General features: G+C 43.4%; 1 protein-coding gene across 1 annotated transcript in view; it reads right to left on the bottom strand.

The window, feature by feature from the left end:
* Window positions 1-1,085: 1,085 nt before the first annotated feature.
* MRPS27 (mitochondrial ribosomal protein S27) overlaps window positions 1,086-15,139 on the bottom strand; it is a 96,709-nt gene continuing 82,655 nt past the window's right edge. The window contains exons 7-11 of the mRNA XM_080682036.1: window positions 14,432-14,547; window positions 10,262-10,364; window positions 8,017-8,159; window positions 5,949-6,119; window positions 1,086-2,215 (exon numbers count right to left, since the gene is read on the bottom strand). Of these exons, the coding sequence (XP_080538162.1) occupies window positions 1,976-2,215; window positions 5,949-6,119; window positions 8,017-8,159; window positions 10,262-10,364; window positions 14,432-14,547 (773 nt within the window). The 3' untranslated portion in view covers window positions 1,086-1,975. The remainder of the gene's footprint in view (window positions 2,216-5,948; window positions 6,120-8,016; window positions 8,160-10,261; window positions 10,365-14,431; window positions 14,548-15,139) is intronic.

Raw genomic sequence — 15,139 nt, 5'->3', positions numbered from 1 at the left:
CTAGCGTGATTTCGAGGGGTGCGTGGGTGGGCGGGGACTTGACTCTGGATCCCAAGGTTCGCCCCAGACTCTGACAGGAGGGAGATTTTCATATACATTTTACTAATTTTCTTTCATTTCTGACACTTCTATTATAGAGAAAGGGCAAATAGCAATATTAAAATATTTCCTCTAATTAATTCCCTTTAAATGTGCACAAATTTTGTGCACCGGGCCACTAGTTTAGAATAAAAGGCAATTTTCCTGACATGAAACTGTTGAAAAGCATTCCTTTCTCCCCATTTTCTAAAAAAAAAGATTTAAAACGTTTATCATTTTCAGAGTTTGAAAAGTTCAGCTCTAACCATTTAATGAAAATACAGTAACACCACATATTTTGCTCTTATGAGTCACTAAAGCCGAAGCCCCCTGAGCCCATTTTAAACTCCGTCCCTGCCTCACCCACACAGGCCCATCGAGGTTATTGGGGACAGTGGTGTTGGATTCCGCGGCCTTGTTGGAGGTCACATTACAGCAGCTTCATTTGGGCTCAAGACCCCTGGTTCCAGATATATATATCCTCAGACAGCAAAATCACATAAACCACCATTTACCCTTTTCCATAATGGTTCATAGGTCAACATTCAACCACTGAGCCACACCAGCTGGGCAAAATGGTGCCTTTTGATTTATCTTGAACCTTTCTCTTGTTTTTAGGGAATGGCAGAAAAAACCCTGCCCTTGATAAATGTCAGAACTGACTTTGGATTACAGCCCTCTACCTGAGTTAGATTCAGCTTTGCTAGCAGAGGGCCTGTGTCGGATACTAACTGCAGCTGTATATGGAGGGAATGTGCAGAGTGAGGTCTGCAGTTTCATGTTCCTCATTTAAAACGGGTTCCTGGTACCTCCCTCATGGGGTTGCTGGGGTTGCTGGCACACAGTGAGACTTCCATAAATGTCAGTCTAATGGAGAAGAAGTGTTGAAAATATGCTGCTGAAAATCATAGTAACTATGATGATGAGATTTCCTATGTCTCTTTCCCTTCCTCAAAAGATAAAGAACACATTAAAGAGGGGAGGGGGGGAGGAAAAAAACCCCAGAATCCAATAAAAGAATCCAAGAACATTTATTTCCACAGGTTCTTGATAAAAGACCGCAATCCAGAATAGAAGTACACCACGGCATTTAAAGGCAAAATTACACAGCAAGCAAGAGCTGCCCCAACCCCTTTCACGGAGAAACTTCAGGAATTTTGGCCTCCTGAGGGTTTGATGATTACCCATTCTCCCATGCACTGGAAGTCCATGCTGTCCCAGATTTTCTGCAACTTCTCTGACTGAAATGTGTGTTCACAAGCTGTGTGTGTGCATGCGTGTGTGTGGGTGTATGTGTGTGTGCACAAAAGGCTCATCTGACCTACTTTATGAAGGAGCTGAGACAATGGATTGGAAAAAGGTACCCCAACATGACAGAGAAGCTCCCAGCCAATGAGACTAGCTTTTTTTCTCGAGTCCTTACATTCTAAAATGCCACAGAGGTTCCTGAAATTTGAAAGCCACTGACTGACCTTCTCCCAGTTCAGGTCTGGGTGAGACACAGGGAAAGGAGAATGTGGAGATGGCCCCAGAGAGGAGAAGGGACCGAAGTCCTGGGACGTGCAGTTTGCCTCGGGTGCGGGGAGAGAGACCATTCGAAAGCCTGCGCTTGAGACTTGATACCTGAACCTTGGCACCCCGTCAGGAACTCTAAGGTAGCTGGTGGCTGCAGTCTGACCGCTTTCCTAGTTCCACAACCCCTGGAACTAAGAGTGGGCAGCCTGGACGGGCAGACACAGGGCCTCTGTCTGTAGAACATCTTGGCATTCCTAGCACAAGTGGACGGCTTAGAGAAGGAGAAGGTGGATAGAGGAGGCTGAGGCTGCCATCACGGTCACAGTGATCCAATGACGGGGCTAGTGAAGTCCCTGTGGTGGGGCTGGGCTGTGGGGCCCTGTTAGGCAGCCGCCTTTGCTGCTTGCCGAGCCAGGTGCTCCTGCTTCGCCTTCTCCCTGAACTCCGCTTCCCTCTGAATCAAGTACCGCAAATCCCGATGCCATTGCTGCAGCTTCTGCTCGTAGGTGGCGATATCCTCTGCTTCACAGGCAGGCAGCTGGTCTTTGATGAGCTGGGTGGTCAGCGTCAAAAGGCTCTCTGACTCAACTTTGCCCAGAGCCTGAAGCTGGGAATGTAAGGCCTGTTGGAAAGAAAGGAAAAACGAGGAGAAGGGTGTGCGTGTGGGAGGGCAGAGGCAGATGGAAGAAGGATGCAAGGAGAAGAGTGAAGTCCTTTGCAAAATCTCCACACATCCAGCTTGCAGGAAAAGGCATGCTGTCGGGAACCTGTCAGAGGCCTTCCATCCAGGCAATGATAGCGTTTGCTCTTTGTTTCCCCCAGCCCAGCCATTTGGCTAAGATGTACTACAGGTCATGTCTTCCCCTTCACTTCCAAACAGTAAATGAAACTCCATATGCTGTGATTCCCTCTAGTTTCTTGTTTTAAACCACAATGACAGCACAGGCATAACAAATCAACATTTCCACCCCGACCTGCACTGAACCAAGCAGCCAACCCCAAGAACAAAGAACTCTAAGATGCAAACAAAATGGCAGAAGCAGCTGATAAACTGCAGGAAGCCTCTCCACATCTTTTCCTTCAGAGTCACCGAGATAAATGTTTGCCTGATGCGCGTTCCTTTTAACAGATGGAAGCCATTCAAGGACTTCTTGCTAATGGCACGCTAACAGCTCCCGTGGGTGCTGCGCTCCACAGGCTCCACCTGCCATGCTCACAGGTCAGCCTGCAGTACTGACTGCTCCACTCCATCGGAAATGGCAGCTGGGTTTGTTCGCATTGTATTCCCGGAGAAGAAAAGTACGAAAACACTAATCTACTTAAGTGCTTCAAGATGTAGATCACTGGAGAGAGCCACTTATGGCCCAACTATAGCTTATAGCACACATCTTCATGTTCCAAACAATTGCAGTTCACGGGCACAGGCGAGGAGGTCTGCTCCAAGGGCGAGTGGAAGGGGAGCAGGTCTACAGGCTTCAGGTAGTGGCCAGAGGCGCCATATGATGGGTCTGTCATATAAAATTTGGCCCCAAACAAATTACCTGAGACTAATAAACATGAGGCAACAGAAAGACAAGGAAATATAAAATGAAAATCATTATTCATGGGGTCTGAGGCCAAGGAGACAGCTTGGGACATCAGAATAAGGGCCCAACTCTGAGTCAGAAAACTTTTGTTCAAGTCCAAAGTCTATGGGCTGGTTTCTCTCAGCCGTGGTGTCCTGTAACATGGACGAGCCGCATCTGCCACCCAGGGCCACGGTGAGGACAGACAAAATGCAGTGGTGTCTGATGCACAGCTAGTAACCAATAAGTACTAGGTGTACCAGTTGCTAATGCGGATTTTTTTCAATAGATGGAGTTACACATGATATATATGCAATCTGATATGTATGCTATTTTGTTGTATTGACAGCAAGCTTCAAAACTTCATATGCCAAATTTGCTGAAGGTGTTAACATCATAGATTTTATGCTTAAAAATGTTGAATTTTGTGCCAAAAAACATTTGCGGGAAGTTTTAATTCATTACTTTACTTTGAAGAAAAAGTTATCGTATACTTCGGGAAGCTTATGGTGAACATGCTCCATCTCAAGATACTTGGGAACGCTGGTTTAAACGCTTTAAAAGTGATGATTTCGATGTGAAAGACAAAGAACAGCCAGGTCAACTGAAAAAGTTTGAAGCATTACAAGCATTACAACAATTATAAGCATTATTGGATGAAGATGCGTGTCAAACTCAAAAACAACTTGCAGAAAGATTAAACGTTGCTCAGCAAACTATTTCCAATCGTTTACAAGCAATGGGAGAGATTTTAAAGGAAGGAAAATGGGTGCCACATCAACTGAATGAAAGACAAATGGAAAACCGAAAAGTCATCAGTAAAATGTTGCTTCAACAGAATGAAAGAAAGTCGTTTTTGCGTCGAATTGTGACTGGCCATGAAAAGTGGATTTATTTTGAGAATCCCAAATGCACAAAATCATGGGTTGATCCAGGTCAACCATCAACATTGACTGCAAAGCCAAATCGATTCGGAAAGAAGACAATGCTCTGAGTTTGGTGGGATCAGGAAGGTATGGTGTGTTATGAGCTTCTAAAACCAGGTGAAACTGTTAATTCTGATCGCCACCGACAACAGATAATTAATTTGAACCACGCTTTGATCGTGAAATGACCAGAATGTGCCAGAAGACACGGCAAAGTAATTTTGCTTCATGATACTGTACCATCACACACTTCAAAGCCAGTTAAAGACACATTAAAAGATCTTGCCTGGGAAACATTAACCCACCCGCCGTATTCACCAGACCTTGCTCCTTCAGATTACCACTTGTTCCGATCGATGGCACACGCACTTTCTGAGCAGCAGTTCAAAATGAACTAAGAAGTGGAAAATTGGGTCTCTGAATGGTTTGCCTCAAAACAAGAAAAGTTCTATTGGGACGATATTCATAAATTACCCTAAAGATGGGGGAAATGTGTAGCTAGCGATGGACATTACTTTGAATAAAGCACTTTTGATGTTTTTCTTGAAATTATCGTGTTTTCTTTGATTACAAAATCCACATTATTAACCAGTACACCTAGTATTTGTCTCTTGTCTTTTTCTGATTTTTAAAATATATATATATATATTTGGAAGTGTGAGGACTAAGAATTTAATTTAGGCACTGATTTCTATTCTTTGAGGTTAAATATATAAGAAATAATAGAAAGAGGTGGTAATTTTCAGGAATGGTGTGACAGCCTTGGTCAATATGAATATGGCAAATAATAATCTATGGGGCTCAGAAGATTTTACTTTGTTTTTTAGCCTTTCTAAATCTGCAAAATTAGGCAAAGTTAATTGGGAAAGAATTAAGCCAGCTCTACTGTTAATTCTCTGTGAACGTTGATTAACTTTTCTTTCTCAGTTTTCAAATTATAAAAGGGGAAGTTGAGCAATGACCTTACAGAATATTGGTAGAAACAGTTGCTGAAAGTACAATAGAATCCCCCTTACAACACGGGGAAATAGGTGTCTCACAGCTGGTTCACTATAATTACAAAAAGATGTAAAGGTAATAATCTGGCAAAATGTATAGCTCTCATCCCAAAAGTGATATAATGGGTCAGCCGGCATGGATGGGAATGGTTTCTGCTTCATACAGAGAATTCTCCTTCGAGCAGCACTTTTTTTCTCTTTGCACAAAACCGATGAGAAAAAGCAAAGAAGCGGCCAAGGGTTTAAACTTTGAACATGGCTCTTCTTTCCTGACGGCCACAGAGGCTTTGGGGATGTTAGCTGAGAGCTACCAAAGGCAGCTTCAGTGCTCAGGGCTGCTGAAAGAAAGAGTGGCCTTGTTTCCATCTTCCACGTGGCAAAAGAGAGCATTTCCAATGGCCCTCATACACAACACAAAGCTGCCAAGAGGAGCAAAGGAAGATACCTGCATCTAACCTTCATCCTGCTCAAATGTGGCTTGGTAATTCCTACCTGCATTTCTGGTTATCAAGCACGCTTAGCACAACATGGAGAAAGGACCAGATCCTTTCCTCTCGGGGTTGGAGTCAGGTGATGGCTAGGAGGAGGCAAGCTATTACCGACCCACCAGGCACATGTCAGGGATGAGGGATAATGACATGCTGCCTTAGCGAACAAAATGGTGACCCATTAGCTCAAGTACAAAAAGGAGCCTAGAAATTTACATTTGTTCCTTTTAAGACCACTTCCTGTGTGAAGCGATAAAAATGCAATTTTTGATGTCAGCTTTTAATGCCTTTGTGTGTGACATTAATGCATGAAAGGACTGCCTGTCTGTCACTAAGGCGGAGAACATGCTTAATGCACAGCTGAGTGCTGTGACTAACCTGAAATCGCTCCAGGTAGCGGGGAAGCTTGGACTGTTCGGGTTCCTCCACGTCCAACTGCTCCACCAGCTCTTCTGGGCCCTGGCTGTCTTCCCCTCCTTGGGGCTGTTCCTCTGAGGACTCCTGGGCTGGAGCCGTCAGAGCCTGCAGCGCTCTGTCCAGCACGTCGAGCTGTGGGGCAAAAAGGGGCAGGGACTCATCAGCCCATGGCCCTGAGAGCACACTGAGAAGAGAGGCTGGAGAAGGGAAAAGAAGGAAATCGGGATCTAAAAAGTCGTGAGAAGAGTTCTCTTACAAATTATAGGAAACAGAAATGGTTATATGATTTCCATTAGAAACATCCTGTCGGACGGCATGGAAAACTTCATACAAAACAAATGGTACAAATAAGCAAGCTCAGAATTATTTGTATATGAATTAGCACAACGGCATTTGATTTTACGTTGAATCCACCAGGTAGGAATCCAAAAATTATGCTCAATGGGCATAAAAGAATGCCCCTCCCCACCTCCAGGTCTTTCTTCCTTAGTCAGTTTGGAATTGGGAGAAAGGCAAAGAAACACCAGCACAGACCACCACCAACGAAGGCCACAGTGAATGCACGGTGAAGCTTCTGAGCCTAGGCGAGGGCCTCCTTCAGAGGTTAGCTCTCAGAGTATCTGTAAGTTAGGGATCAGCGCAACCCACATTGCTGCTGGCAAAGACCAGAGGCACACATGAAATTCACTTTCACGAGGTGACTTCTGTGACTTAGAAAGGAAGTAAATTATACAACAGAGGGTTTGTTTTGGCCCCTGTCCCTCACCACTTTCACCCTGGGGCACACCTCCTCGACCCAGAGGGACTAATCATCAGAGATGGCACAGAGACAACCTCAGAGCCAGCATTAGCACCTGTTTCAACACAGATTAATTCTGTCCATGCCATGTTAGAATAAAAATCCAGAAATACTCCAAGGCCTTTTAATGGCACTAATACATTGCACTCAAACCTGACACATGCCCCATTCTTGCTGACATCTGAATCACATTCTTATTAAGTCAGAACACAAAGATGCAAATCTGGCTCAGAGTGTAAGGACTATTTCCCTGGCAAAGAACTGATGTACAATTTTGTTTTCAATCACTAGCACTGACTATAGCAGGGCTAAGTAGGAATATATATTTAGAAGTGTGTATGCTATTATAAACCTGGCAAAGAACATAATGGTTCACTAGACATTAGCATGCAGAGCCACTACAGGAACCAGACTTGCACATCTCCCGACTGAAATGAAAGCCAAGAGGTGAGTCCTAGTGATCAGGGTCAAGGTAAAACAAATAAGCAGCTCAAAGTTACCTTTTAACCACAGCAATGAAATGAGCAATGTGCTTCTAGGCCTCACTCTGACACAAAGGCTGCGTGGATAGGAGTGAACATTGTGGCTTCCACTGTGGGATATAGTGTCATGTGGCCCTAAGATGCTCTCCTGTAGCCTGAGCTAAGTCTAGTAACTGGTATCAAGAGTCCTAGGTGACTAAGAGAGATGAGCTTGGGACTGAAGGACAGCCTCCTAGTCCAGGCAGCATGAACTCCTTAGACCTCTGAAGGGACATCTGATCCAGGTCTCAGCACTGTGCATTCACCATGGAACTCATAAATGGAAGGGGAAGAAGGCTGTGCCATCACTAGTCCTCAGCTTCATTTCTGTGGGCTCAGGAAAAGTTGCCATTTAGTCTCCCAGGGCTCTAGGGTACAGAAAGGCCAACATTTTTAAGTGAAATCTTAACCTCTCCTGAGCTGCCACAGAGATTTTATTGGGGAATGGGCAGTATTTTATTGAACTCAGGAGAGAGGAAGAGTTTCCCTCCTAGACAGTGGGCTATAAAGTCAACAATAACTTATTTTCTAGTACATTTTGTCAGTAACATTGAGAATGTTTGTGGTTTTTCATTCCTTTTCAACTGAATAAGTATATGATTCTACAGAAATAAAAAAGAAGTAGGGGGCAGGGGAGACAATAAAAACAAATACAAAACACAACTTATGAGATGGCTAACTCCCATTGAATTTGGACCGAGAAACATACCGCTTCTCTACATAGCTTTCCATCTTCTGGGGAGGAGGCCACCTTCTCCATCACCTGAAGGGCTCTGTCAAGGTAGCCTGGTCGCCACAGCAGAGGCATGTCGTGGTACACAGCCCGCAGCCCTCGCTGCAATTCCACCTTCCCTGTGGCCAAAGGAACAAGGAGAAAGCTCAGCCATGCCTTCCCACTAGGCCTGAGACAGAGGCACCCACGCACACCCACCTGGCAGCTCTAGAAACAGAGAATGATCATTTCATATCTGTGCCAAGGGCCCCACCGCACCCAGCAACCTGGTGACATTTCAAATGGATGGTGTAGAACGTGGTAAGATTCACTGTATATGTTTTTTAATACACAATTTTATGAACTTGTTTCTCCTCTTTTTCATCTAGACTGGAGGGAATTATCATGAGGACGTTTGCAGCATAGGCTGAGGGCAATTTAGAGAGACTAATGTATCTCCCTTTAAGGGGAGCTGTCCTTACAAAATGAGTCAAACAACTGAAACACTACTTTTGTTTTAAGAACAAAATCTTCCTCGGAAAAAAATTCTACAGCTTCCCTACACTGAAAATCTTGTCATCATTGGACAACTTGCCCCACCAGGAAATGTGGGACAATTTTTGAAATGCTCCCAAACGTCCCATTGACTGTCCTCATGAAAAAAAAAAAAAAAAAAAAAATCCCATTTTGCTCTTTTTCCCTTTATTTGAGCTTTGTCAATGCTTAAAGCATAAAGTCCTCATCATCCTTTGGCTCTCAGGACATGAGTGTTTCTCTTGGTACCTCAAACCATCATCACCCCTGGAACTCAGGATGCCAGACGGCAGGGTCCTCAGGTCGGGGGGACTGTCTGTACTCCTGGGACCCAGAGCCCTCTCTGCACTAATGACCAAAGTCACCTTGAGCTGTCAGGTCTCAAATCCACCTTCACTTATCTTTCCTGGGAAGGAGGATTTGGAAAAGCTCTAGCAGGATGTAAATAGACAAAGCTTATCAGGTGACAGCTAATTTTAGAGTTTTAAGATGCTTGGGGCCAGAGTGTGGCCACATTCTGGGAAGCTGCTGCCACCGAGGTGAGTGGGGCTGCCCAGCACAGGACTCACAAGAGCAAACAGCTTCTAATGGGATGCTGCCAGTCCCAATGCCCAGGACCTCTGCTCAGAAACAACGAAGTACATTTTCTTAGCCCTGACAACTTCCTGAATAACTCCTACAGTACAACAGACTTGAATGCAAATCTGAAGGCAAAAACATGTAAATCAGTATTGAAAAGAGATGGCAAATAAGGAGAATATGATTTTTTAAAAGTGTTCAACTCTTCTGCGAGTCTGACAGCCCGTCTGGTAAACTCTGAAATTCCTCCCCGAGTCACTTTATATCAGGATCAACCTCCAAGGATGCCACATTACATTCTATTGAAGATAAACTTCAAAGACAGCCAAACTGCTATAACAAAATAAGCAGCTCAAAGTTAACTTTTACACCCTAGTAATGAAATAGCCAATGTGATGACTTTCAAAAAACAAAGGTCAGCAGAAGCAATGCATAATCAAGAGAAGGTGCTTCCTCAAATGCCTATCAAGTAAGACAAAGACTGGAAGAATAATGACATAATATGCACGTAGTAAACCTCTGCAAACAGGGCACATTTAAGGCTGAATGTTACTCGCCCAGATTGCACAGAGCCCAGGTTCTGAGGCCACACCACACAGGCTTCGCCTCCTGACCTGGCTGATTCCAGGGCAGTCAGGGCCTCCCCTGCATGGCACAGCCACACTGAGCCAACGAGTCACTCACTGCTTTCCTGAAGTGCTACTAGTACCAGTTGCCCCGAGTTTCTCTTCCCTCACCTGAAAACAATACCAAGGAGAGGACTTCAACCCTAACTCTCAATTTCTTACTCCCTGGACTTCAGATCTAAAGAGAGAGAAAGATGCTTTTAATACTGGGGAAGATTCTACTGGCTGGTTCTCCCAAAAGAGGGCCAGACCTTTCCTTTCGCTCTCTAGCCCTTCCTCACACTGATTACCACTAAACATAATCTGTGGCCACTAGCACTAGTTCTCAGCTTGCAAGTTGGTGACAGTAAGGCCATCAAAGGTTATTTCTTTGTGCCTAAAAGTGAAAGTTGTATAGGAATTTCACTAGCAAATCTAAATCAAACTATAATTTTATTGCGAAGGAGAAGAGTTCAGTAGTTATCCCGATAAAACACAATATCTGTAAGGATCACTTAGCTTACCCAGAAGTGCATAGCCATACAGCTGGGAACTCAAACCCACTGAGTTCTTCTGCTTTAGGCCTGGGAGTAACAGGGATGCACCGAAGTTCCTCTCCTCTTCCCACTGCAACAGAATATACCAGGTCACTGTCCAGTCAAGCAATGAATACTTTATGCAAAAATGTGATTTTTAATAACATGGAGGAAAAAGAACATGTCACAGCATTAAGTTAAAAAAGCAAAATAATAAAGCTATAGATACACTATAATCACAATTTTGTAAATAAAAGGTATTTATGTTTAATGAAAAACACAGAATGTTAACAGATTTCTGGGTAGTGAAATTATGAGTAATGTTGGTTTTCTTCTTTGTACTTTTCTTTATTTTCTAAAATGTTGGCAATGAATAAGAGCTCCTTTTACAATCAGAAATGCAAAACAAAATGAAAGTAAAGAGTATACTCTGGATCAACATTGCCTGGGGCAATCAATAAAAACTTACATGCTGCCAGCCCCATGTTCACTCCCATGGCTATGACATGATGGAGCAAGCTTTTGAATTTTAAACAATTCAGCAATGACAGGACTCCCACTTGACAGTGTTAAACTAAATACAACTATTAGGCTGCTTTTAGGTAGATCTGTGCCTATAAAAAATAAATTAGGCAATCAGAAACACTTAGTGATCATTTCTTTCAGCCCAGGGTGCAAAATCACACTTCAGTAAAATTGGAGCCTTTTGAGACATGAGAAAATGGGGCAAAACCACAGCGTTGCTAAGCTTGCTGCAGAACAGCAACAGCAGTGACAGGGATTCCCTGGAGAAGCGGGCCCGGAGGAGAGCCTTGGCAATGCCCCAGACACGAGAGCTGGGGTCATTCAGTGCCACACGAGTACACACTGGCCTGAGCCCGGCTCTCGCTTGGAAATACAGAACACAAAGCTCAGGCTGCCGGCACTGGTGTGTGCACACAGAGGTCAGGGAGGAAGCAGAGAGTGAATGCGGTCTGCCTTGCAACTGCAACGTGGTGTGAGGGAGGCACCCCAGGTGTTAATGGGCCCCCTAAGCTTTTTCCTGGGGATGGGCTTTGTGCGACAAAAGTACAATTTCTTCAGGTCTGAAAAAAGCAAAGGCCTTGGGAGAGAAACAAAGCCTCCCCAGGCACTTCTGAGCACAGAGAAGTGAAATTGCTGGTGATTAAGGACCAGGTCCTTTCACTTTCAAAAGCAAATCACTCACTATAGGTTTGATTTTTCCCACATAAACTGCAAGAAAAGGGGCCAGTGAATAATAAATAAGGAGCCTTAAAAACATTTTTTTTTTTCTTTAAGGAAACTATGGTCTAAGTATCAGAATGCAATAGGGCGAAAAGCCAGGTGAGAGGTATCCTTGCTGTGCTGGGAGCCAAGCAATGTGGTGATAGCGACAGGAATGGCCATACTCTCGAAGGACTTTTAAAAGGTGAAAACAAACAAAAACAAAATGAGTGTCTTAGAGGTGTTTTTAAAAAATGGTCTGGGAATAATGCAACCACGGCTGAAATATTAGGTCTCTTCCAATCCGTTAGCTTCTGGGGTACGTACTGTTACGGACTAAGTCAGGTGCTATTTCACCAATGTCCTCTAGGTTTTTCCATTTTATGCTTCTGCCTCTCCCATTAATACAAAGCAAACCCTCATTCTCCCTCTTCCCCCTGCTCCACTCCACTTCAGTTAGACATCTCAGAACACCTGCCTACACTTGCTGTCTCCCTTCTGCGCATCTAACTCACTCCACAATCCACTCCAATTTGGTTTCCTGCTCCATTATTCTATGAAAACAAAGGTTACTATTTTGTGCCTTCATGCCACTACATTTAATGAACTTTACAAAGGTCCTCATCTTACTCAGAAACATGCTATACTGCAGACCACTCTTCCTGTGGGCTTTGTGGTCTGCACATTTCTATTTCCTTTTTGCTCTGTGGCTCATTTTCAGACATTTACACATGGATGTATAAATTTTATATCCATATTTTTCCATTAAGCTCCTAATTTCCCTTGTGCAATCTTGACTGTCTCAAAATGCAAAATCTTCAGAGCCATACTTCAGAGCTAAATTAATGATTTTCCTCATAAAACCCAGTCTTTTTCCAGAGTTCCCTTTGCAAACACATGGCAACCCCTCTGTCCAGATACACAAGCCAGAAACTGAGGAGATAAGATTTGACCCCCATTTTCCTGCCTCCACATCTAGTTCATCATCATGTTATCTGTCTCCCAAATATGTCCATTGGCTATGCTCTAACTCCACCACATCCTAGTCCCCAAACTACCATTATCTCTTGCTCAGACAACCATAATCATCTCCTAAGTGCTCTGACTACAGCCATCCCGGTCCCACTCTGATCTTTTATGCACATTACAGCCAGAGGCATCTTTTCAATACAAATCTGATCATGTTACACCTCTGCTAAAAACTTTTCAATGATTTCTCACTATTTTAGGATGAAGACAAATAGCTTAGCATGATCTACATTTTCCTACCTTGTCTCATCCTACAGCTTCCTTCCATTTTCTCTGTTGCAGCTACACTGATTATCTTCCTATTTTCCTCCAGCCCCTTTCTGCTCACCATATTCTTTTTGCTCCTGAACATGTTTTGGATTTTCTTCCCCTTTTCAGTCAGTTAATTCCTAGTTATCCTTCAAATATTAACCCGAGAACTATTTCCATAAGAAAGCCTTTCCTAACCTAAGTTTAAAATACAAAAATTCCTATAGCCTTTTCATAGACCACATCTTTGTAGTACTCATTATAGTCACAGTTTTATATTTGTGTGTTTGTTTCATTTTTAAATGCCTGTAATCTTCTTAGATTGTAGGCAGGAAATGTTTGCTTACCTCTGTGCACAGGTATGAAATGTCATAGCTGCTTAATACATATTTAATGAGATAATGAATGTGTTGTTTGCCATAGGCTATTAACACTCATCTTAGAAAAACAAACACACCGTAAATTCTTTAGAATGTGGGCTGGACTAGATGACATTTTCAGTTCTTACCCAAATAAGAATTAAAAAAAATTTTTTTTATTGATTTCAGAGAGGAAGGGAGAGGGAGAGAGAGAAACATCAATGATTAGAGAAAATCATTGATTGGCTGCCTCCTGCACGCCCCCTACTGGGGATCGAGCCTACAACCTGGACATGTGCCCTTGACCGGAATCAAATCTGGGACCCTTCAGTCCGCAGGTCGACGCTCTATTCACTGAGCCGAACTGGCTAGGGCCCAAATCAGAATTTTTTAAAGTTACATTTGAGGTTAAGGGCAGATAATAGGATCAGACTTCCTGGCTTCATAAGGCAGCTTCATGCTATTAATTGATATCCCTGTGCCCCAGCCTTCTCATCTGTACGAAGTTGTGAGGACTGACTGCATCAATAAATTTCCTGGCATAAAGTGCTATTTAAATATTAGTTATTGTGTTATCACTGTTGTTATTCTTAGGACAGCAATAAATAATGACTAAATACCTAACCTAATGGATAAAACCAAAACCTGACATTCTGATTGAAACACTGTATCCGTACTTTCTTAAGTATGGATAGAAATTAAATAATTGGTATTTAATACCCAAGATTGTGGTCAAAGTCAGCAGCCTCATTTCTTCTTTGATATGCCAGGTCCAGCTCTCAACTGACTATCTGTTACCCATTTCTGAGGAGCACTGGAACTAGATCAAGTTTCAAAACGTGCCTAACCACTTTCACTTGCGATTCTCGTGAGTGGAGCACATCCAGTTCCACTTTGTTAGAAAGCAGTAACTACAATGGTGGGCGAACACTCATTCCCCAGCAGACAGCTCTTTTCAGATCCGAGAGAGCTGTGGTTTCCTCTGACCACCTCAGCCCTGCCCAGTAGCCACTACCTGCTTTTTCTTTTCTTTTTTTTTTTTTTAATATATTTTACAGAGAGGAAGGGAGAGGGATAGAGAGCTAGAAACATCGATGAGAGAGAAACATCGATCAGCTGCCTCCTGCACACCTCCCACTGGGGATGTGCCCGCAACCAAGGTACATGCCCTTGACCGGAATCGAACCCGGGACCCTTCAGTCCGCAGGCCGACGCTCTATCCACTGAGCCAAACCGGTTTCGGCCACTACCTGCTTTTTCTAAGGTTCTGGGGACTGCTTGAAGGTAGATCACTTACAGTGAAGTCTGTCTTCTTTGCCAGGCAGTGGTATAAAACATAGAGGGAGAGAAGCTGGGTGGAAGGTACTTCAAAGGCTTCTTGCATCATGACCTCAAAAACCACGGATAAAGCATCTGGCAAGAAGATCAAAGGGAAAACGAGAGCAAATTAGCTGCGGGTAACATCACCAAATCTGTATTTAACTATAAATACTCTTATAAAAAGTGGGGCACAAAAGAAAAATAAACAGAATTAAGAAGTAAAAAATGTGGGCTCTGTTCCTAGTTCTTCCCAAACCTTTAGCTTCTATTGTATATGCACTAAACCAGGTGCTACTGTACCACTCTCCTCAAGGACATTGAATAAACCATTAAATTTCTCCCAGCATCAACATCCTAATGATAAAATGTCATTTGTCCCATCTACTTCAAAAGATTGTTGGGCATTCCAACAAAATAATATATATGAAAATGCCTCATAAACTGAGAAGCAAATTTAGGGCAGCATGTCTATCAGGTGGAAGAGCTCAGGCATACAGAAAGGAGGCAAATATATTTTCCAGTTCACCCTGACAAGCAGAGTGGGGCAGGGCTGACTGCTCCGTTCTGTGTTCTGGCACCTTCTCCTTGTTAGGGCAAAAGAAGACAAATGCTAGAGGCAATCCTCAATCCCAGGTATTATTTCAAAGACAAAAAACTGATTAATATAAAGAGGACTATCAAACTC

This window comes from Plecotus auritus (genome assembly GCF_963455305.1).
Source record: "Plecotus auritus genome assembly, chromosome: 7".
Lineage (NCBI taxonomy): Eukaryota > Metazoa > Chordata > Mammalia > Chiroptera > Vespertilionidae > Plecotus > Plecotus auritus.
This window is presented reverse-complemented; position numbering and strand designations above follow the sequence as displayed.